This window comes from Chenopodium album, chromosome 27, assembly GCF_948465745.1.
Source record: "Chenopodium album chromosome 27, dcCheAlbu1.1, whole genome shotgun sequence".
NCBI classification, from domain to species: domain Eukaryota; kingdom Viridiplantae; phylum Streptophyta; class Magnoliopsida; order Caryophyllales; family Amaranthaceae; genus Chenopodium; species Chenopodium album.
Genome location: NC_137860.1, coordinates 29,958,299 through 29,979,880, shown reverse-complemented (window position 1 = coordinate 29,979,880; position 21,582 = coordinate 29,958,299). Strand labels below are relative to the sequence as shown.

The 21,582-nt window shown below is 36.9% G+C and overlaps 3 protein-coding genes across 4 annotated transcripts; 1 reads left to right on the top strand and 2 right to left on the bottom strand.

The window, feature by feature from the left end:
* Positions 1–572: 572 nt before the first annotated feature.
* Positions 573–4,277, top strand: LOC145618902 (peptidyl-prolyl cis-trans isomerase CYP40-like). Its single transcript, XM_081673509.1, has 10 exons — positions 573–897; positions 1,433–1,939; positions 2,015–2,102; positions 2,212–2,264; positions 2,624–2,728; positions 3,137–3,212; positions 3,333–3,370; positions 3,459–3,529; positions 3,624–3,682; positions 3,955–4,277. The coding sequence occupies exons 1-8, from the start codon at positions 727–729 to the stop codon at positions 3,510–3,512; spliced, it is 1,092 nt and encodes a 363-aa protein (XP_081529635.1). The 5' UTR covers positions 573–726; the 3' UTR covers positions 3,513–3,529; positions 3,624–3,682; positions 3,955–4,277.
* An 848-nt stretch (positions 4,278–5,125) lies between these two features.
* LOC145620876 (uncharacterized) lies at positions 5,126–10,058 on the bottom strand. The gene is made up of 8 exons (XM_081675598.1): positions 9,794–10,058; positions 9,383–9,694; positions 8,736–9,019; positions 8,507–8,635; positions 7,766–7,888; positions 6,343–6,450; positions 5,866–6,044; positions 5,126–5,722 (listed from the first exon to the last, which is right to left on the bottom strand). Exons 1-8 carry the CDS (start codon positions 9,939–9,941, stop codon positions 5,599–5,601), a joined length of 1,407 nt encoding a protein of 468 aa, XP_081531724.1. The 5' UTR covers positions 9,942–10,058; the 3' UTR covers positions 5,126–5,598.
* Positions 10,059–13,072: 3,014 nt separating this feature from the next.
* LOC145620347 (chloride channel protein CLC-e-like) lies at positions 13,073–21,452 on the bottom strand. 2 transcript variants are annotated; one of them, XM_081675008.1, is made up of 8 exons: positions 20,954–21,452; positions 20,109–20,496; positions 18,917–19,114; positions 18,101–18,564; positions 16,603–17,145; positions 15,782–15,990; positions 14,858–14,984; positions 13,073–13,435 (listed from the first exon to the last, which is right to left on the bottom strand). In XM_081675008.1, the coding sequence occupies exons 1-7, from the start codon at positions 21,326–21,328 to the stop codon at positions 14,897–14,899; spliced, it is 2,265 nt and encodes a 754-aa protein (XP_081531134.1). In that variant the 5' UTR covers positions 21,329–21,452; the 3' UTR covers positions 13,073–13,435; positions 14,858–14,896. The 2 variants fall into 2 exon arrangements, with proteins under 2 accessions (XP_081531134.1, XP_081531135.1); XM_081675009.1 differs by lacking the exon at positions 13,073–13,435 and having other exon boundaries at positions 14,548–14,984.
* Positions 21,453–21,582: the final 130 nt, after the last annotated feature.

Below are 21,582 nucleotides of genomic sequence, written 5' to 3'. Positions count from 1 at the left end.
AACACACTTTCACACATGAGTTAGACACTCACAACTTCACAAGTACACAACCATATAGGTGGCCTTCGCCCATGAGTATTGCACTTTATAAAAGTAAGAAATTAACGAAATAGGAACATTTGAAATCCATGAATAATGCATGTTGAATTGTTAGTCGATTGTCACACTTACAAGATACGAAGTACTGTGTATATTTACATGCAATACTTTAACTTAATAAAGTGAAAAGTACAAAGAGTAATCTGAAAATTATTCCGTAAATGTATAATTACAAGTTTACACCCCCACTTAATTTGTCAACATTAAAATGAAATGACAAATGAACAACTTGAATGAAACTAACAGACAAAACCAAAAGTCAATATCCAACAGGATTAATCGTAAACAAGGGACATATTTGGTACATAGGTAATTAACTACATAAGTTCTGAAATAAAAAGCGGGACCAACCAATCCATCAAACTAACTACTCTAAAGTCCAACCCCCCTTTCACTTCTTATTTTACATCTAATCCTCTCACTTAAAAAACACAAAGTACTCCCTTCTCGCGTTTATGTACTCCGTATAACAGACATACATAACGCATGATACATCCGAGTATATAATAAACAACTCGACACCATACACTTTTTACAACTTTATAAGGTTCCTTTCTTTTTGTTTTAACTACTTCCAAGAAGAGGAAAAGTAAACTCTCAACTGCAACTAAACAAAACAGAGAAAAAATGGCAAGACATAGATGCTATCTTGATGTAAGCATTGGCGATGAACTCGAAGGTAGGATTGTCGTTGAGCTTTACAACGACGTCGTTCCGAAAACTGCCGAGAATTTCCGAGCTCTTTGTACCGGCGAAAAAGGCATCGGACCTCATACCGGCGTCCCACTTCATTACAAGGTATTCTTTCTTTCTTACCTCTGATTCTCACTTTAATTCTGTTCAGTGTTTTAAGCTTCTGATTTAGCAAATTGACTTTCGATATTATCGATTCGACTAAATGTTTTAGAGTTAGGTGTACCCAAGGATATTTTATAATGAGTATTGTAACGCTAGGTGTACCCGGGTACAAGATTGACTCGAATGGAGTTTGCCTTAGATAAAAGACTTATTGAGCCATTGATTTAAATGTAGTGTACAAATCTTTTATGGGTTGTCAATTAAATAACATAAAGAGTAGTTTAATTGTTATCATTGTCAACTTCAAATTCTTTTTCTTTATTTTTTGAAGTTTTTAGTATAATTTGTGAATTAAAACCTTCAACTTTATGTAGGATAAGTATTTTTTTTTTTTTGGTACTATTGTTTGTTGTGGTGGTTTTTGTACTATTGTTTCATTTCTTGCTAATTTGGGTAACTTTGAGATAACATTATAAAAGTATGGATCAAATCTGTTACTAAAATAGTAAGGGATATTATCAAATTTATGTTGCAGGGATGTCGATTTCATCGTGTTGTAAAGAGTTTTATGATTCAAGGAGGAGACATTTCAGCTGGGGATGGTACTGGAGGGGAGTCTATATATGGATTAAAATTCGAGGACGAAAACTTTGAGTTGAAACATGAAAGGAAAGGAATGTTATCAATGGCTAATAGTGGACCTAATACTAATGGGTCTCAGTTTTTTATTACTACTACTAGGACTCCACATTTAGATGGCAAACATGTAGTGTTTGGTAGAGTGATCAAAGGTATGGGTGTTGTTCGATCCATCGAACATGTCAATAGTGATGATGATGATGAAGAACGCCCTTGCAAGGATGTTATTATTGTTGATTGTGGAGAAATTCTTGAGGGGGCTGATGATGGAGTCTCGAATTTCTTTAAAGATGGCGATAGTTATCCGGATTGGCCTGCTGATCTTGACCATTGTCCTGATGAACTTGTTTGGTGGACTGATGCTGTTGACTCTATTAAGACTCTTGGAAATGAACATTTTAAGGTGAGTTGGTTTTATGACTGTCTTTTACTTGCTATTACAATATTTTAAGATTCTAATAATTTTTCTTTTGTTCAGAAACAAGATTATAAGATGGCTCTCAGAAAATACAGGAAAGCACAAAGGTACTTGGATTTATGCTGGGAGAAAGATGGGGTTGATGAAGGTGAATGATTTATTGTTGTTCATTGTGATTACGAGTAGTTGTTATGATGCTTCAGAAACCTACTTGCTGTTGGTTAAAATCTGACTGGCTTTCCTTTTATTTTCATCAGAGAAAAGTGCAGCCTTGCGAAAGATCAAGTCGCTGGTTTTCACAAACAGTTCTGTAAGCTGCCATTCTCACTTGCTTTGTGTAGTGTTTAGCTTTTTATACTTATATCTCGTTTTTTCCGGGAACTAAGCATAGAATGTAAGAGAAATTGCAGATGATTAGAGTGGTTGTTGACATGTAAGAATTTAGAGTTATGGGAGGTTATCTGAACTAAAAACAAATCATGTCTTAACTATCAGTGATTAAGCAGTAAGTTTATTTACTGCAAGGAATTGAAGGGAGGAATTTAGTATCAATTTGTTCTCAATACATGACTAATACTGTAGACTTCACATAGGATTGATTATCCTTATGTTAAAGTAGGAGTAGTACTAATCTGTTTTGAACTTGTTTGTTTGTCTATGATATTCTAGGCTTGTAAGTTGAAGCTTGGAGATCTGAAGGGTGCTTTGTTGGACACTGAATTCGCTATGCGTGACGGGGAGGATAATGTCAAGGCTCTGTTTCGCCAAGGACAAGTTAGTATTTTACTCCAAAATTTACCTTTTCTAAACTAGTAAGATGTTGTGGTTGCCTCTATACTATTTTCTTTCTGAAAAAAGTTTTCTGATATTCGATTTTCAGATACCTCAAAATTATATTTTCCTCTCCTTAAACAGGGGTGTACATTTCCTTCTATAGTAGTTTTATCTTATTCTTATGATTGTTTAAGTGATTAAAATGTGTGTCTAGTACTCTGTTCTCGTATATAGTTTCCTTAAATGTCTGGCGATAACAAGCACAGTGCTAGACTCCAGACATTTGTTTTGTGCAATATATCAGTGTCTAATGTCAAATTAAAGAAAAATGTGTGTTGGCTGCATACAGCATAGCAACTGTATAAACTGCAAGTTAATGTTTGACCTGATGTAATCTCTGTTCCTCAGGCTCATATGGCTCTTAACGACATAGACGCTGCGGTTATAAGTTTCAAGAAGGCATTAGATCTGGAGCCTAATGATGGTAAGTAAAATTTATTCCTGATAACTATAAATCAGTGTATTGTGCCCTGTAATCAGTGTATTCTGGAATAATTGTGACTTGCTTATCACTAAGATGCTTGAATTATCTGTGCTTGCTCAGCTGGAATAAAAAGAGAACTAGCAGCAGCAAAAAAGAAGGTAAGAATGCCTGTGTATGTGTAATTACAAAGTTTGATATTGCACTTAAGATCTGAGGGAGAATTCAAAAGATATTGTTTTGATGCAGATTGTTGATCGACGTGACCGGGAGAAGAAAGCCTTCTCAAAGATGTTTAAATAGCTCACCTACACTATTTGGTATGTGGAAATCTCTTTGTTGCTTGATATGAAGTATTACTTCTGGTTTATTAATTTTTGGGTTGTATAACTAATGTTTTGAATTATATATCAGGGTTGATGCTGTCAGCGGGTTCAGGCATGCTTTACAGGCTTAGCTCCATCTTAAATGAGGTATAAACATGTTCTAATTAACACATTTTATAATTGAAGAGTTGCCTGTTTATAGCTTCTTGTTCTGTTCAAAGTGAACATCACTAAGATCCTCTTACATATACTGAGGTAGTTGACAATTTAAATTATCCCAGTAATTATGTGATGTTTGCATTATTTATGTTCATTGTGGTCTATAGTCTATACTCTACTGGATTTTAATAGGCTTTTTTGGTTAAGCTTTATGATTAATTTATCATTATTTTGATGTAAAATTTCCTCTCCCGTCACAGCGACCTAAAGTTTGTGGTGAGATGCTGATGAAAACATCGGGGTGCTGCCTGCAAAGTACAAAGCCTGAGCCAGGTTTTGCTGGGGAAGTTCAGAAATCGGAACTCTGTTTCAGTAAAGCCTTTGAGAGGGAAACAGGGGGATGGGAGGACAAAAGAATTCAGTTATTTTACAAAATACAGTTATACTGAGAACGAAATCTATTTGTAATTTTGTCTTTCCATTTTAATTGATGTTGTTGGTGACTGGTAGAGTGGTAATGGTGATGGCCATTCATGCCATTAAAACTGGTGGAATGAATTTGAACTCATTTTTTCAGTTTCAATTTTTTTTTTTTTTTAATTACTTCCAGATTGTATAATTCAGGCTCTAAAGCCATGGACACCGAGCTTTTAGATCATTAACCAACCCTATCATCCCTATGCGATAAACATTCTCTTATTCTTCACTCTTCACTTATTCAGAAATCAGTAACAGAATGAGTGCTTATTTTTACATTGTTTACCTTAGACACTACTGTATCATGAAGTACTATATATGAACTGAATGCTGTTCAAAATTAACCTCTGACAAAGAATTAGGGGAGATTTGGTTGACAGTGTGCTCGAAAAAAATGGGTAAGAATTGAAATTATTGAATGATTTGATTTTTGAGGGTACTTCAAATTTGGTGTTTGGTACCACAAGTAAAAAAAATTGTATATACATGAAACGTGTTCTTCGGCTCTCCATTAAAACTGCTCTGCTGTAGCTTAGATTATTTATCATCAGACAAAATACTACCCAACTTGTGGACTGAAAATGATGAATTTACCCCTTTGAGATACAATACATGTTTCAATATCCCCATAATAATGCGAAGTAATTTTAATACGAAGTAATCTATTTTCTCTCAGCTCTGAGGGAGCTGTTTTAGCCCCCACTGTGGCCATATCTAGTAATCTAGCCATGAGCGAATTCGAATCCTTGGCCAGGTTTTAGTTGATGGGTCATGTACAAGTCGAATACGGAGGTTGGTGATGGCCATGGGTAATAGTGGGTCAAGTGGTGGTGGTAGACCTTGGCAGTTGTTCTCCCACCAACATGATTGAGAATGTTCAATACCCTCAGAAATGATTAACAGAGAAATGACAAATAAACTTTAAAAAAATAAAAACTTTAAAATGAAGCAACCAAAACATGTCACTTTTCCTGTTTACAAGCACCTAGAAAGTTTCTGAACCAAAGAGGTGCTTAAGTAATCTATACAGAAGGTGCATTGTAATTCTCTCAAATAGGTCAATTTCAATATATGGCTCTAAAGGAATAATACATACGATCCATTCGCAGAAGTGCAAAAGAACCAAAAAGAAAATCTAGTGTATAGACTAAATGCTGGGCAGCTGATTCTCTATTCATAAGCATGCTATTGTTAGGCATTGAAGCTAGTAGCTGCTAACAATATAAGACCACTTCAGGATTTCAGGTGTACATCCACATGATCATTCATACTATCTCTTGCCAGATTCCTCATATCACACAAAGACACGTTGACAACAACAGCAAGTCTGATTAAAGTCGAGTGCAGAAAATTACTTCTTATGGAGGCATGAGGCTTCTCTTTATATTCCAGAGGAACACATTTTTGTATCGCAGCATCAGTAGGAATTACAAGTTGTAATTATCAAGCCCCAAGTCTCGTAGGGCATCTGTTGCAGCAGCGTTGCAACTCTGATGGCTTTCCTTGCACCTTCTGATGATCTTCTCAATGCCATTGTCAAGCAAAATTTTTCTGTGAACGATGGCAGATACACAAAATTTTAGCCCTGGAATCTATGCTTCTAGCAATAGTGCAAAACTAATAGACGTCTAGCTCATTTGGAAGGAATTTGAACTACATGTCATAATCCGTGAACCCAACAATTACTGGCTTACCTATTTTCTGGGTTTCTAACCACAAGATTCCGTATCATTATACATGCATATCTCTGCAATTGCTGCGCAGCAGGAAACTTTTGCATGGCTTGGATAGCCAGATCTCCTGCTCCAGCTTCTATAGCACGAGATGCATGATCAGGAGACCTAAGGGAGAGCACACTAATTATATACATAACCTGTAGAACAAGAAACTTATTACTACATAACCCTTTTGCCACTGTCAAAGCAAACATCAGCACAACAAACATACAATAATTGCTAACTTAAGATAGCTCATAGAAAAAGGCATATAATGGTTGCTTGCAAGCTAGGTCAAAGGATGAATTTATATTATGGGGAAAATGGAAGTATATGACTGATCAGTGCTCAATAAGGCAGGCAGAGTTACTGGAATTCATTTGAATTAATTTATTAAACAATGACTGGTCACTAGAAGGACCATACAAGTTCCACACAAATTTGCACCTTCCTCACCTCTTGTATTACAGATGGCTCATCTGCAAATCTGCCACAGAGGCTGATCAATCTATCCAAACCTCTTTTCTCCACTATTGCACTCTTATTGTAGTCGCTTCCAGCCAACTATCAAAAGATATTCAACAGGTAAGCTTCATTAACTGATGCATAACAAGCAACAGAGATGCAGAAACTATAAGCTACAGTCAAATGAGAGGAAAGAGAAAAAAAAAAAAAGAAAAAAAAAAAAAAAAAGAAGAAGAAGAAGAAAACAAACGAAGCAACAAATGCATTAAGAAATTAACGTTTTCGTAACTACACAAGTAATTCAACCAGTTAGTTCCACAGTTGTACACTTTTCCCTCCAGTATAAACAAAACACTACTCAACAAAAATAACCAAAGTCACAAAACCAATACAAATCACCCTGCTATAGACCTGTGGTTAACCCACACAAATATGCCCTAACTTAAGGCATGCACACAATGGTGCGCATGGCACTCATGGAGTGGCACTCCATGCCATATATCTGTTTCCTATTAGACCCGGATAAGCTGAACTTGCATGGAAAGAGTGTCAATTACCCTCTTGAGTTCTGATGCCACGAGTCAAACACCCATGATATAATCAAATCTCTAACTCAAAAGGAGGACCATTGAAGATGGCAATGCTAAGTGTATTGAGTAATGCCCACCCTTGAAGTATATATGGTTATAAAACTCTGAAAATTCCATCAATTAATGCTATGAGCCTATGACGCAGACTTATACACATTAATACAATGTTACGTAAATACAATTCCCTACAGTTGTCAGACATTCACTGGTCTTTAACGGACACTTTCACTCCAATGGTAATTTGAAGTATATTCTTAAATTCATCCACACTTAATAGTCACTTGTCAACCCTCAGAGGGAGGATCATCGTCAAGCGACCCCTGGGCAAGTTTCACCTTTTTTCAGATGCTTATGTCTAGATCCTGAAAAATAGTCACATACTGAAGTGCAAGTCTTCCCAATTCTTTGTCCAAACCAAGCAATCAAAGCACTACTCAAATCACACAACCCAACATAGTTCCTACAGGGGTACTAGTGGAATATAAGGAAATCACGACAGTAATTTTACCCCTATGTAATTGAGACTGGCATAGGTTGTAAACAAAAGAATAATTTTTAATTTTTTTATTATTATTATTTCTTCAATTTTTCTTCTTCTTCTTCTTCTTCTTTTTTTTTTTTTTTTTTACCAAGTTAATAATGAAAAAAAAACTGACACCATGTAACTGTGAAGCTACGTAACTACATATAATGACAAGACAAAATGAAGCGCACTTTATTTTGTTAGTTAAAGTCTTTTTTCACTTTAAGTCTTCAACTTCCCTAGTTATGTTGTTTGGAAAAAAACATGAAACTAATTTACAATATAAGCATTAAAAGCACACCTTAGTCAGTAAAATGCAGCAGGATCGGGCTATAGACTTGTTCAATTGTTCACCACTATCATCGATACATCGGAGAACAGCATCAATACCACCCCTATCGGCTATACTTCTGCAAATTTCATCCTGTGACCACACAATGCCAAAAGTGAAGGAGTGAGCAAGGTGAAGCTCATTGATTAATCTCCAAGACTCGCTTTAACCCAACCTTGTAGCCACTAAGTCACACATACTGTGTAGAAATGCAATGTAAGACACCAAAAACTCATAGAAATCTCAACAGAACCTGAAACTAGTTATTACTGACAGGCAGAGACTATGCATACAGGAAACTTCAGTAAACCAGATGTCAAAGGTGAGTATAAGAGAAGTTGCAAAAAATATGTTTGACATTTTAAGCTGTTGAATAATGATAGTGAAAAGAAAACGCAGACAAGTACAAGGCCAATGCTTGCAGGCTAATTTATTCATTCCAATCTGCAGTCATTCTAAAACTACATGAAAATCTATCTATTACATAAAAAAAATATATGCTTAATAGTTTTGACAAAGTTCCTTCATGCTAGGTTCAGTTCAATAAACTACTATATATGTTGGCTGCCGCTATAAGAAATGCTACTGTCTGCTAGTGGAAAAATAGACGAAATTTTGACAGGACTGATAGACCACAAAATCATCACATCTATAAAAGGGATGATGCAATTACAGCTGAATCCGAACTGCCACTTTAAGCAATATACTTACATTTACAGCAACAGCCTTCAAAGCAACACTTGCAGAAACTAGAGTGGGTGAAGTGAGGCCCTCATGGAGCGCATCCACAAGAGCTTCAGCAATTCCAGCTTTTGCAAACTGACGAGCATATCCATAAACCTACAAGCATATATACAACAAATAATTTACTAAATGAACCAAATACATACACCATTTGCATAACATCAAAGCTTCTTAGGTAAGGGTGACAGTGACATACTTGAGAAGCAGCAACACGAAAGTCATCAGGAGTCAGTAAAACGCGTATGGCATCATACATACTAGGTACACTGCCTTTATTATCCCCCTTCAACGTGTTGATTATGAGTTGATCAATCTTCAAGTTAACGAATGCTTCCTTGAGAATTTCATTCTCAGTTGCCGAGGCAGCAATGACAGAAAAACAACCATTCAATATCTCAGGACTTTGAGCATCTTGATTTAAAATGCCTATGACTATATCCGGACCACCACACTTGTGAAAGGTTTGAGCAGTCTGAACATCTGAGTCACAGAAATCCACCAAACAAAATGCAACAATTAGCAAGTCTAACCTATAATAATCAATTCTCAATCCAATCGACAACAAAGTTAATATCTAGTTCTCTAAGGTCCACTCTATTATAACTAATCATCAAGTCCAATCTATAATAACTAATTTTCAAGTCCAATCTAACACATTCTAAATATTCACAACTGCGAAAAAGTGATCATACAAGTATCAAAACACAATTAGGTTGCAAAATTTAATGCAAACATAACACACTTGAAAAACAAAATCATCAAGGTTTGTACAACAATCATTCACATTATCAATAATAACTTAGAAGATTCGAACTCGAGACGATAAAGGACAAAGATCCATACCACGAAGCAAAGAAGTGAGTGCCAAGAGAGCTGCAACAACAACCTCCTCATTTCCACTACCAGAAACCTTCTCACAAATCGATGTTACCAATTCCACTCCTCCATTTCTAGCAGCAATCGCCGCATTCGCACTCGAATCTTTATCCTTGCTATTATTTGGATCACAAAGATTGGCAAGGTTACGCAACAATGGCGTCAAATTCTGCAATTCTTTCTCCTCAAATTTATCATAAAATTTCATCAAATCATCAATTGATTTCATCACTGGATTATCTTGCACCGAGCTTTCCCCCGGTATACAGGTAATTATACCTTTTCCAACACAAATCAACAAAGAATTGATTTCAAATTTCGAAATCAAACTCAAAGATTGAGACAAAATTGTGAGAAATTAAAGAATTAATTAATTACCAGAAAGATCGACGCCTTGAAGAGTGAGAGAATCAATGGCGTCTTGAACAGCTTCAGCAGGTTCCATTTCATAATCTTCAATGTTTTCTTTCACAATTTCATCGAATGCTTCTTGTGATATCGTCCTCTTCGTCGCTGGACCTCCCATACTTTCTCTCTCCTAGCTTGGAGCTGCAACAATGGCGTAGGGTAGATGAGGAGATCAGAGCTTTGGTGAAAAATGGTGTCTGATTTTTCTAATGTCTATTTTGAGTTGTGTTTTTTCTTAATTTCAAATTTCTAACATCAGTCATCCAAACTTTGATCCCTCTTAAGACTCTGACCCAAAGGAGCTGGTATCAATCCAGCCCAATAATCCTTGGCCCGACAGCATATGGTCGGGCAGCGGCACGGTATAGCCCTGGCACGGAAAAAAACACGACTGTAAGTGCCAAGTCTAGACCTCATTTTTTTTTTTTTTTTTTAAAAAAAGGTACTATACGGCACATTAAGATACTCCCTCCGTGTTTTTTTAAGTGATACATATTGACCATCACATAGTTTAAGGCAATTTAATTGACTTAAATAAAATAAAAGGTAAGTGGGGTAGTGGAGTATTAAAAAATTGTTAAAGAAAGATAGTGAGGTTAATAGTTTATTGAAAAGTAATGAATGTGAGAGGAAAGATATAATAAAAAAGTAGTAGTGGGTTTGGGTGGGGACCATGAGAGGAGAGAGATATAATATTTTAATGTATTGTTTTACCAAAAAAGGAAATGTATCACTTAAAAAAACACGGCCGGAAATGGAATATGTATCACTTAAAAAAACACGGAGGGCGTAAGTGAAATTTGGTTTAGGCGCGTAAGTGCATAGGTAGAAAAATCAAAGCTCTTTTGTTATTTATCTAACCAAATCTCAACCTCATGGTTTTTTTGGTCCAGAATTTACAAGCCAGACACTTGGAACAGTTGGAAGTAGAGAGGAGAATAAGGAAATCCCTACTCCCAAGTACCCTCATTTGGTAAGATTTGAACCCCAAACTTCTAGAATTTGAGATAAGAACCTTACTAAGTGAGTCAACACTTTGTTTATAAAAATTTGCTATTGGCAAGCGTTTTGGTCAAGCCTTTGTTGCACACCAATGATGTTGATAATCCCATGATATTAGTCTTATTACTAGCTAATATAGCATCATTAGTATGTCATAAAAACGTCATAAATTCACTACAATAATCTATGTCTCTAGTAAGACCTAAAGTTCTTACGGACTCAGTATAGGAAAAGTAGTAAATTGCTACTTCCCCAAACTTTTATTTGGTCAACATTAACACAGTAGTACATCCATTGCATATTTGCATCATTACAACTTAAACTTGCCACTAAATTTGGCAAATGCGCACTAATTAAAGCCATTCATGTATGAAATGAACCCCAACTTATTTTCTTCAAATTAACTACTGGTAAATAATTTACTGCTTAAAGCTAAAAAAGATTACTTCATTATCAACTTAATTTCCTGTTTTCTACCAACAATTTAAACCAACCCACTAAAACTGTGTAGTTAGCAGTATATGAGTAAATCTCTTGACTTTGATTTGATCAATGCTGGAATATTTGGCACAATAATACTTCTCTTTAGCTGAGTTGCAAAGTCTAAGGGTTGTCTATTTTTGACAAACCAAATTTCGGCGAAACCTGTTAATCTTTGCTCCACATCTATGCATTATATCCCCTATATAAGCCTTGTGTGGCAAAAGAGATGATCATTGCAACATTTATCCTACATTCATCTATAATCATTCTCTTTTACATATCTCGTTTCTTTGATTACTAGCTAAATAGTAATATATACATTAGTAGTACATTTTATTGGTTTTACTTGTGAGTTTAAGAGATATACCAATTGTCACACATGAATACTGTTAACTCATCAGTATGTATTCTAGTTATTACAATACTAGGAGCTTCTTTGTTGGGAACATGCATGGCCAACAAGGAGGAAAAACCATTGACAACACAACGTTGGGGCTGGGGTTGGGGGTGGGGACGGGGTCAGGATACACCGCCTTCTCCTCCTGAAGGGCGAGGTTGGGGTTGGGGGTGGGGTCGAGGACAGGAAACACCGCCTGCTCCTCCTGCAGGACGAGGTTGGGGTTGGGGTTGGGGTCAGGAAGCACCACCTCCTCCCCCTCAAAGGGAGTGGGGTGGTTGGGGTTGGAGAGGGGGGAGAGGTAGGGGAAGGGCCCGAAGGAGTCATCATGCACCGCCTGTTGGTACCCCTCGGGGACAGGGTGAATCCCCTGCTCCTGTTGGTACCCCTAGGGGACAGGGTGAGTCCCCTGCTCCTGCTGGTACCCCTCAGGAACCTGCCCCTAGCCGTGGCAGTGACTGCCCTTTCTCTAAGAAAAACCACACTAGCGGGCCTGACAAGATTGTTGTAGGAGGCTCCAACAACTGGAACTTTGGCTTCAATTACAGTGACTGGGCTCTCAAGAATGGACCCTTTTATGTCAATGATGTCCTAGGTACGTATATGCGTGACCACAATGTTCTGTACAATTCTGTTCATTATGTAATACTATAATGCATGCATGCTATATTATAAACTAACCTTAATGGTATTGGCAGTGTTCAGATTCAATGCACCAGTAAACGGGTCACCAGGCCACAGTGTATACTTACTGCCCGACTACCAGAGCTACTTAAATTGCGACTTAAGCAGAGGAAAGCGAGTGGCTACTACCACCCAAGGAGGTGGAAGCGGATTTGAGTTCAAGCTCACCAAGTGGCAGCCTCATTACTTTGCTTGTGGAGAACACAATGGCATCCACTGCAACCTTGGTATGATGAAGTTCTCTGTCATGCCTATCTTTCGCAACTGGAACTAGTTATTAACAGTTCGCCAGCAACTGCTATGTTCTAGTCCCTCCACCAGCCGAAGGCATGTTACTGTGCTAGGGGATTAGAGCACAACACGTTTATTACATTTGCTTTTATACTTTTGCGTTTAATTAACATTTTGTTTTGAATTAATAAGACTTTCCCATTTTCTACTGGTTATGAGATTTGACCGTTGTGCATTTTGGATATGTAATAGGTTTCCTGATAATGTCAAAGTTATCAGATCAGGCTAAAGTATTCTATATTTATGGTCTTGTAATGCATAAAGGTTTATTCAAAGTGATTTATACTTAATAATTGATTACTTTTTGATAATTAAGGTGATAAAGTTAATGAAAATGTCAACTCATTTGATAATCAAGTACTATAAACGAAAATTCGAAAATTAACAGATACTCCAAAATCAGCCTGAAAAGTCTACCAAACATAGTACAAGAGTTTTGGGTTTCTAATTGCACAATACTGCCCTTTGTAGCTCAATAGCCTCGACATGAGCTACCCCTTGCCAAAAGCAAAAAAAAAAAAAAAAAAAAAAAAAAAAAAACAAACAAACAAACTTGTTTGTATGATAATAGTACTAAACTACTACTGTACAATGTGTACTACTGTCTCAATGGCATTCATGTATAAATTTGTATTCCTGTCCAGGTATCAGCCAGCCAATGTATAAACCTTTCAATGAACAAGCATTGACAAAAAGTCGACAAAGATTAAATGACCGCCTTGACCGGTCCTTGTAGCTCTTGCTTGTGATGAAATCTGAAACGGAACAGATTTAACCACTTCACATGCCATTGTTACAAAAAAAAACTCTAGGCGTGAAGAAGCAGTTATTTATGTCACCACTTAGCACTTGTGTTGAGGTTATTAGTCATCTTCCAGTTTTAAATTATCATGATGATGACTGACAGTGTTAGATATATCGGAAAATATATGTGTGATATATTTTCCGTATATATTATTTAAGAGAATAATATATTTAGGATATTTATGTTAAGATATTATTTTGAGAATATATCACTAGGATATATGGTATATCTTTTAGGAATATTGTTTCCTATCTTATGAGGTTAGGTTTTGTATAAATACTCAACCTATTGATGAATAATAATCAAGCTATTCCATTCATTCTTACTCTCTAATTTGTCATGGTATCAAGAGCAGGTTAAGTCTTGGGACCGCTCACAAAAACTTTCCCCCTGCCGGTGGGTTAGAAAGTTAAACCCACCGGTGGGATTCAAAATTTTGCTTCCGCTATGCAATATTAATACTCTTTATATTTTTTTTTCTTTGGTTGGTACACGTGATTAATCATCATATATGTGTATGTGAATTTTTTTTTCTTTTTTTTTTTTTTTTGGGAGTATGTGAGTGGACTTCCTCCACTATAACACATCTTTGGAGATGAAGAAATTAAATAGCGTTATGCTTAACGCAAAAAGGTTTTCGGCTCTCTTGTGTCGTGAGACAAGATATATTTGGTTCTCCTTGTGCCGTGAGACGAGGTTTGTGACTTGATTCGAGTATTAACATTGCTCCTTTTGATATGAGCTTGGTTTACTCTGACAGACCAAGAGATTTGAATGTGGTTTACTATGAAAGATCTGTAAAAGATTTGAGTGTGGTTTACTCTTAAAAGACCAAGAGATTTGAGTGTGGTTTACTCTGAAAGACCAATAAAAGATTTGAGTGTGGTTTACTTTGAAAAAAAACCAATATTTGATTGAGCTCGGTTTTGCTCTAGAAAAACCAAAATTGTTATATTTGCAGGTTCAAAAAGAATGACGTTCCTGCTTGATTGATGATTGATGAGTTCGAAAAGATGAACGTTCTCATCGTTGAAAAAGAAAAACCAAAAATTGGAGGCGACATCACAAAAGTGTGCATCTCGACTTCAAGAAATTGAAGAATTTCCAATCGCAACGTTCGTGTTACTGCCGTTACGATTGCGGGAGGGTGTTAGATATATCGGAAAATATATGTGTGATATATTTTCCGTATATATTATTTAAGAGAATAATATATTTAGGATATTTATGTTAAGATATTATTTTGAGAATATATCACTAGGATATATGGTATATCTTTTAGGAATATTGTTTCCTATCTTATGAGGTTAGGTTTTGTATAAATACTCAACCTATTGATGAATAATAATCAAGCTATTCCATTCATTCTTACTCTCTAATTTGTCAGACAGGTTGGCCTTCAAAGATATAATCAAGGAGCTGTCTTGCTCCTCTGCTTAAAGAGATCCATTTCTGCTGATCTGAAATTCTTGTTCAGATATTCTTTGGCGGCAACAGCTCTGCACACAGAATATATATAAATAAAATAAAATCAAAATAACCAAGTTTCCTAGACTGATTTCTAGATGGAAGAAATGCCAGCGATCCCAGAATAATGTGGTATACTCGTATAAACAAGTCACTCTGACTCAGCCAGTTTAAATACTACATAAAATTTGCATGACTTTTGCCCAGAAGAAAGAGTCTAGTGTCAGCAAATGTAAGCGCCCATCTTTACACCTACGAGACCATTATCTGAGCTAATCAGAGCCTGTCTAAACTTATTAGCCTTATGGAGTAAATCTGAAACTGAATGTCCCGTTCTAAACTTACTGCCCTTTATTGAGACTAAATGGCCCTAATCTGAATTTACTGCCATTATCTGTGAATCTGTGATAAATGGCCCTAAACTAAGTTAACTGCCAGTTACTTGGTCCCTAAAACTTCATTTTTTTTAAGGGTGAATGGTGAAAAGAGCGAAGCCGAAAAGTGTCATGCATTCCGTAAAAAGTAGGTACTTAAGGTAATAGAAATGTCTAAATGTAATTAAGGCATTCACTTAAACAACCATGGCATAATGAAATGCAAAAACTACTAGATGTCCCGTAAAATCAGCACTTGTCATCAATCTGACAGAAATACTATCTTATACCTGGCATAGACAGAAGTTGGTTTTCTAAATATTATTTTTTCAAAATGCCAAACTCGTCTACCAGCCTCAGTGCAATGCATGTCTAACACAGCAATCAATGAATCATCAATCAAAGCCTTAATCCCATAAGTGGGGATGTTTAACACAACAGATGCATAGTAATACCTGCAAGCTAGCTTGATACACTGCATGTCTATAATGCCCACTGGTTTTCCTCTGCACCCCTCCCCAACCTCAGAGATAACAGGCAGCTGACTCAATCCATGCCTGATCATAATTGTTTCAGCTGAGAGAAGATCCATGTCCGGGGTTGCTGTCCACAGCACCGCATGTTTTTCACTATCGAGAGGACAAGTATCTGCCACTAAAATTTCCTGTGATATGTACAGATCAGTCAAATTCATTGATACAACAAACAAATGAACAGAGGTAGTCATACAGAGCTCCTGGCTAAGCAAAATCTCAGTAGACTTGGGAAGGAAAGAAGCAAGAGAAAATGAATAACACACTTTAAAGCAACGCCATTCAGAATCTTCCTCTATAGCATTGCACTTGCTCACTAATTCAATTTCGATTTCCTTAACCTGTGGAAAGGTTAGACTAGAGAGTAGACAATGAAATGGTAACCACCCTGATTTTGTTTTCAGATGAAGTAAGTCATGTACCACATGCCAACTTAACCATCCTTCCAAGACCTAAAAGTGTAAATACTACATGTATAGCATTTACTTTATCTTCCCTGCTAATTGACAGTAAATTTCAATTTTATTATGAGAAAAGGCCATTTCAGCTATTAGAACCTAGAGGCAACTTCAAAATGACAATCCATACTTAATTCCCATACAAACCTAAAGTGATACACTTTCTATCACATAAAGTGGTGGAGAAAGAATTTTTTTTTTTTTTTTGGGGGGGGGGGGGGGGGGGGGATGGGAGGGGTGATGGCATGAACCTATACCTCAGATTTGGGAAGTGGGAACCTATACCTCAGATTTTCTTCCATTTGCTTGTGCAGATTTGCTGATCACTACAATATCCTCCAGAGATAGTATACCAATCAAATAATTATACTCATCAACAATAAGTGCACAAGACTGCTTTTCTGCTAGCATCAGAGTCACAGCTTCAATAAGTGATGTACTTCTTAAGACTGTGGCAAAATTTGTCCTCATGGCCTGTGACACAAAAATTTTCCTTTCAACTTCATCACTCTCCGCATCAGAATCATCAAAACAGCTTGAACTCTCAATTTCACAGATATTATCAGTATTAGATTCTTTTACAGGGTATGAGTTGCCAGAAGAACGTAAACTAGCATTACTTTCTTGAATCTTAAGGGAACTTTCGTTCACTATCTTGGCATCTCTCAAATCCGTTCTCTTAATCCTTGAAGATGTAATCCAAGATGACGTGCCCACAGCTGCTAGAAGCGGTACAATAATACGGTAATCCTGAGTAAGCTCAAAAAGTAGCAGCACCGATGTCAGAGGTACTTGACAAACCCCTGCAAGAGTAGCAGCCATGGCAACCTGTAGTTCCAAAAGTTAACATATATTAATCAACCATAATGCCTAAACTTGCAGCTAGATCAGCAACAATCCCTAGGTTGACAAAATCAAATCTTGGCCCAATCAATAAAGAGCCAAAAATATGAACAGCTTGTGTTCTTAAACCTCCAACTAGGATAGTATAAGCTAGTGTGAGTTTTTTTTTGGGCCACTTTGTAGGAGCAACTTCATAAACTAGATAACGAGAGGCATTTTGAGCAACTTATTACTTATGATGGCTGCAAAAGGTCCGTTTTCAGAAACACACAACTTCAGGAAAGGATATTCCTTTCTAAATGTTTGTTTTCCCTCTGCGGTTTGAAGAAAGCAGGAAACAACAGGAATGACAAATGGTAAAATTCAATATATGAAAATAATAAGACTGATAGCTAAGTAAGCTCACTGGACACAGAACCATAAAATAAATAAATTTTTGTAAAAAAAAAAAAAAAGGGGGAGACAAGGAATGGTGTATGTATTAACCACAAGGACCACAACCCATGGATAATTGACAATGTAATGATTTATACTATGATAGTTCACAAATACTATGATAGCTCCTTAATTCACTACTCATTGACTCGATCAAATCAATGCAAAGATACCGACCCTTTTTGAGTTCCTCTTTGTGGAATTATATTCAGTGTTTTATGGTCCTAAAAGATAGAAAAGCAAGTTCTTTACACTCGCTACATTAATCTCAGAAACACCAACAGACCACAAAGCATTTAGAGTCTCAAGTTCCCAACAGCATATTTGACAAAAACAACTCATTCACTGAAAGTCAGAAATCTCAAATCCACAATCAATGAGAAACATAATGACTACAAATCTGCATACTATATGTTGGCCAAAACAACAATTGCATTCATATACTACTCATTGAAATCAAAATAGCTTAGGTCATGAACAGACATTAGTAAATAATAACAGTTACCAGGCCATATGCTTGTGGGGATGCCACTTCAACGAAAGAAAGGTGGATTGGACTGATTTCAGAAACTGCCAAAGCAATAAATTTTCCATATGCCATTCCTGTAGCAGCGCCAATAAAAAGTGATGGTGCATAGTATCCCCCAACTAGTCCAGAGGCTCGGCAAAAAGATGTAGCAATAATTTTTACTCCCACTAGTTGAGCCAATATGTCAGCTGATAGACCTTTCGCAAATGGTCGAGATTCCAACAAAATATCAACATTCTGGAAACCCCGGTATAGAATTTCTGGATATGCCAAAGCCATGAGTCCAACAGCTAAGCCACCAGTTACTGGAAAAAGAACTTTTGGTACTCGGCCAGCTTTCTTAATTTCTTCAGCCTTGTTTAACATGAAAGTAGTGCACCTAGTCAAGGCCAAGGAAACCAAGCCGCATAGAATTCCCAGCAAAAGATACAGTGGCAGCTCTGAAAAGTCAAAAGCTAACTAGATGAATCTAAAAATCATAACTTTGAAATACAGAAACTCATGCATAAAATTTTACAACTATTAATGATAAACTCCTTCAGTGAAAAGAGTTTTTAAAAAAGTTTGGAAAGAAAGGTCTCTTAATGATGGTCTGGATATGACATATAATACCTCCAAAGCAATGTTGGCAGTTTTTATATGAAATTGCAGTGAAAACAGAAGGTAGATTCATGCTTGTACGCTGTAGTATTATACTCTGAATACAAGTAGATAGATACTTTTAAGGAGTTGCCAATCTACTTGTACATACAATGGTAGCTGATAAGTGAGACAGAAGGAGCTAAAACTTACCACTTGCAGAACGAAAATCATAATCAGGGACCTTGAATGCTGGTTCAGAACCGAGACCAACTTCAGACAATACAGAAGCTATGACAGCACTTAGTATGATCATTGAGGTTGTATTTGTGAGAGATGCATCTGAATCAGGTGATGGCCGTATAACAGACTCCACGGCAAAAAAACAACCAGCTACAGCAGCATTAAATCCTGTGTGAAAATAACTTGTACAGGTTAAGAGCATGTATGAAAAATACTATTTTCCTACGCTACTTAAAAAGTGAAAATAGCCTTGAAAAAGATGCAGCCAAAAAAGCAAGTATAACCTATAGCCTTTAGAAACACACAAGTGAATTCAGAACAAAATGCTAGCAAAAATAACCAAATTTAATTGAACCTAAATATTACTTTGAAGAGATTTTTGAATGTGATAAAGTTGGCATGCCTTGAACTGCATGCTAGCACATATAAACAAACAAAAAAAAAATATGAACCTAAACACTGCTCTGAAAAGATTTATACACGTGATAAAGTTGGCATGCCTTTATCCTGCACTTTGCATTGCTTGTTGTTTTTCCTAAATACTTTGTTTGGATAGGAAGAAATGGATGGAAAAGAAGAGAAGAGAAATGGAGGGGGACAAAATCTCTTGTTTGGGTAAAAGATTGGGGGAAGGAAGGGGAAGGAGAGGGAGGGATCCATTTTCCCTATCTCTATAATAACCACAATCTCTCCAAAATTGGAGAGATTTGGAGGGGAAATGGAGCTCACCTCCCCCTCCCCCTCCCTTTCTTTTCCCTTCCCTTCCACCATTTTCCCTCCCCTTCTTTTACTTCCTTCTTTGCTATCCAAACAAAGCGTAAGTCTCTGAGGTTCATTTGCAAGAACATATAACCAGGCTTCCACTAGTCTTCAATTTTCATCACTATAATTAAAGTCGGTTAACTTGTTTTTAAGGCTTACTCAGTCTGTCCTCTTGATCCCTCTAAATTGGCCCAATCCATCTATAAAATTTACCCCTTGACTCCTCCATTTCATGATCAAAACTAAATAACACAAACAAGAGACACCACAAAAACAAACTAAAACACAAAGTTAAAATAAGAGCAGTCATTAAGCATAAAATAGCAGGGCTTCTATTCCTGCAAAGAATGTAAAACAATGTAGGTAAGTGCATTACAATCTATAGTTGAAGAGTTCCAACCAGAAGCAATCCCGGCAGCTGATCCCGCAGCAACAAGAGGAATTTTTTTCCCAGCACTCCTACCAGACAAAGAAGCAATTCCTTTACCAATGGAAGAACCAATTTCAACACAAGGACCTTCAGGACCCAGCGAATTCCCGGTTCCAAGAGTGACACATGCTGCCAACGACTTAAGGAACTGCTGAAACACTGCCCGAATTCGAGGAATGGTTCTAAAGTCTCCTCCTTCTAGTCGTTCTCGAATATAATTCAACACAGCAACAATCACACCCCCACTAACTGGTACTACTATAGTCCTCTTCCAAGATTCTTCAAGATGCTCCTCCCTTAACCATGATGCTCCTCGGTATGGTACTCCATCCCAACAAAAATCACGCAATTCATCAACCTAAAGCCTTTTGTTCTTTAATCAGATAACAGTAAAACGAAAAAAAAATTATAAATTACTCCCTCCATTCTAAAATAACTGCCACAACTGTTTTTCAAACCACGCAATTCTCATTCATAGATAAGAAATAACTATAGTCAAGCGCAATCTTATTAGACTACGTTCATATATTATAAATATTATTTTAATTCAGTTCAGTTCAGCTTATTTTAGTCGATCAGAATAGGCCCTAAAAATAACTGCCACAACTGTTTTTCAAACCACGCAATTCTCAACCATACATAAGAAATAACTATAGTTACGCGCAATCTTGTTAGACTATGGTCATATATCATAAAATATTAATTATCTAAGGTCAAATTTGTCGAAAACATTGCAACGTGTCAATTAATTTGAGACGGAGGGAGTAATAGAATAGAAATCCAATGATGAATGTAAAAGAAGGTTAGGGTTGAACCACATAATTGAAAAGGACGACACTGACACCAGTAAGAAGGCCAACAACACAAGCAGAGATAATCGCAGTATTAGCTTCTCCTTGCGGAAGAGGAAGATTATCAATCGCGGCTGCCAGAATACCCTTCTTAGTATTTGAATCAGAGGTAGTCGGCGTTTCTCCATCGCCGGCGCCGCCGTCATCGCCGCCATTGCAGCGCTGTGTGCGGAGGCGATGACGGCGGCGGAGGGTGGCGTAGTTTAGAATTGGCGGCAGTGGATTAGTTGATGGTGGCATGGCCCAAAGGTGATGAGAGAGCGAGTGGCAGATTTTGGAGGTCGCATTACAATTTTTTCCAGAAAAGAGAGTAGTTGCAGTGAAAGGTGAAGCCGCCATTGTTGTTGATGAAGAGTTTGGATTCTGGTAATCCGGTAATCGGAATTTGTCATCGGGAAGACTTCATTGAGGGTGTTTCCGACTCCGTGATTATTCTCCTCCAGACATCTTCTCTTCGACTCAATGTGGATAAGCTGATTTGCATCAAAAAAAACATGTGGATAAGCTGATTGTGTGCTTGTGTTATTTTGTCATAAATGGTCTTGCATTTATGTGTTTTTTCAACAAACACGTGGCTCGAGTACGGGTTGACA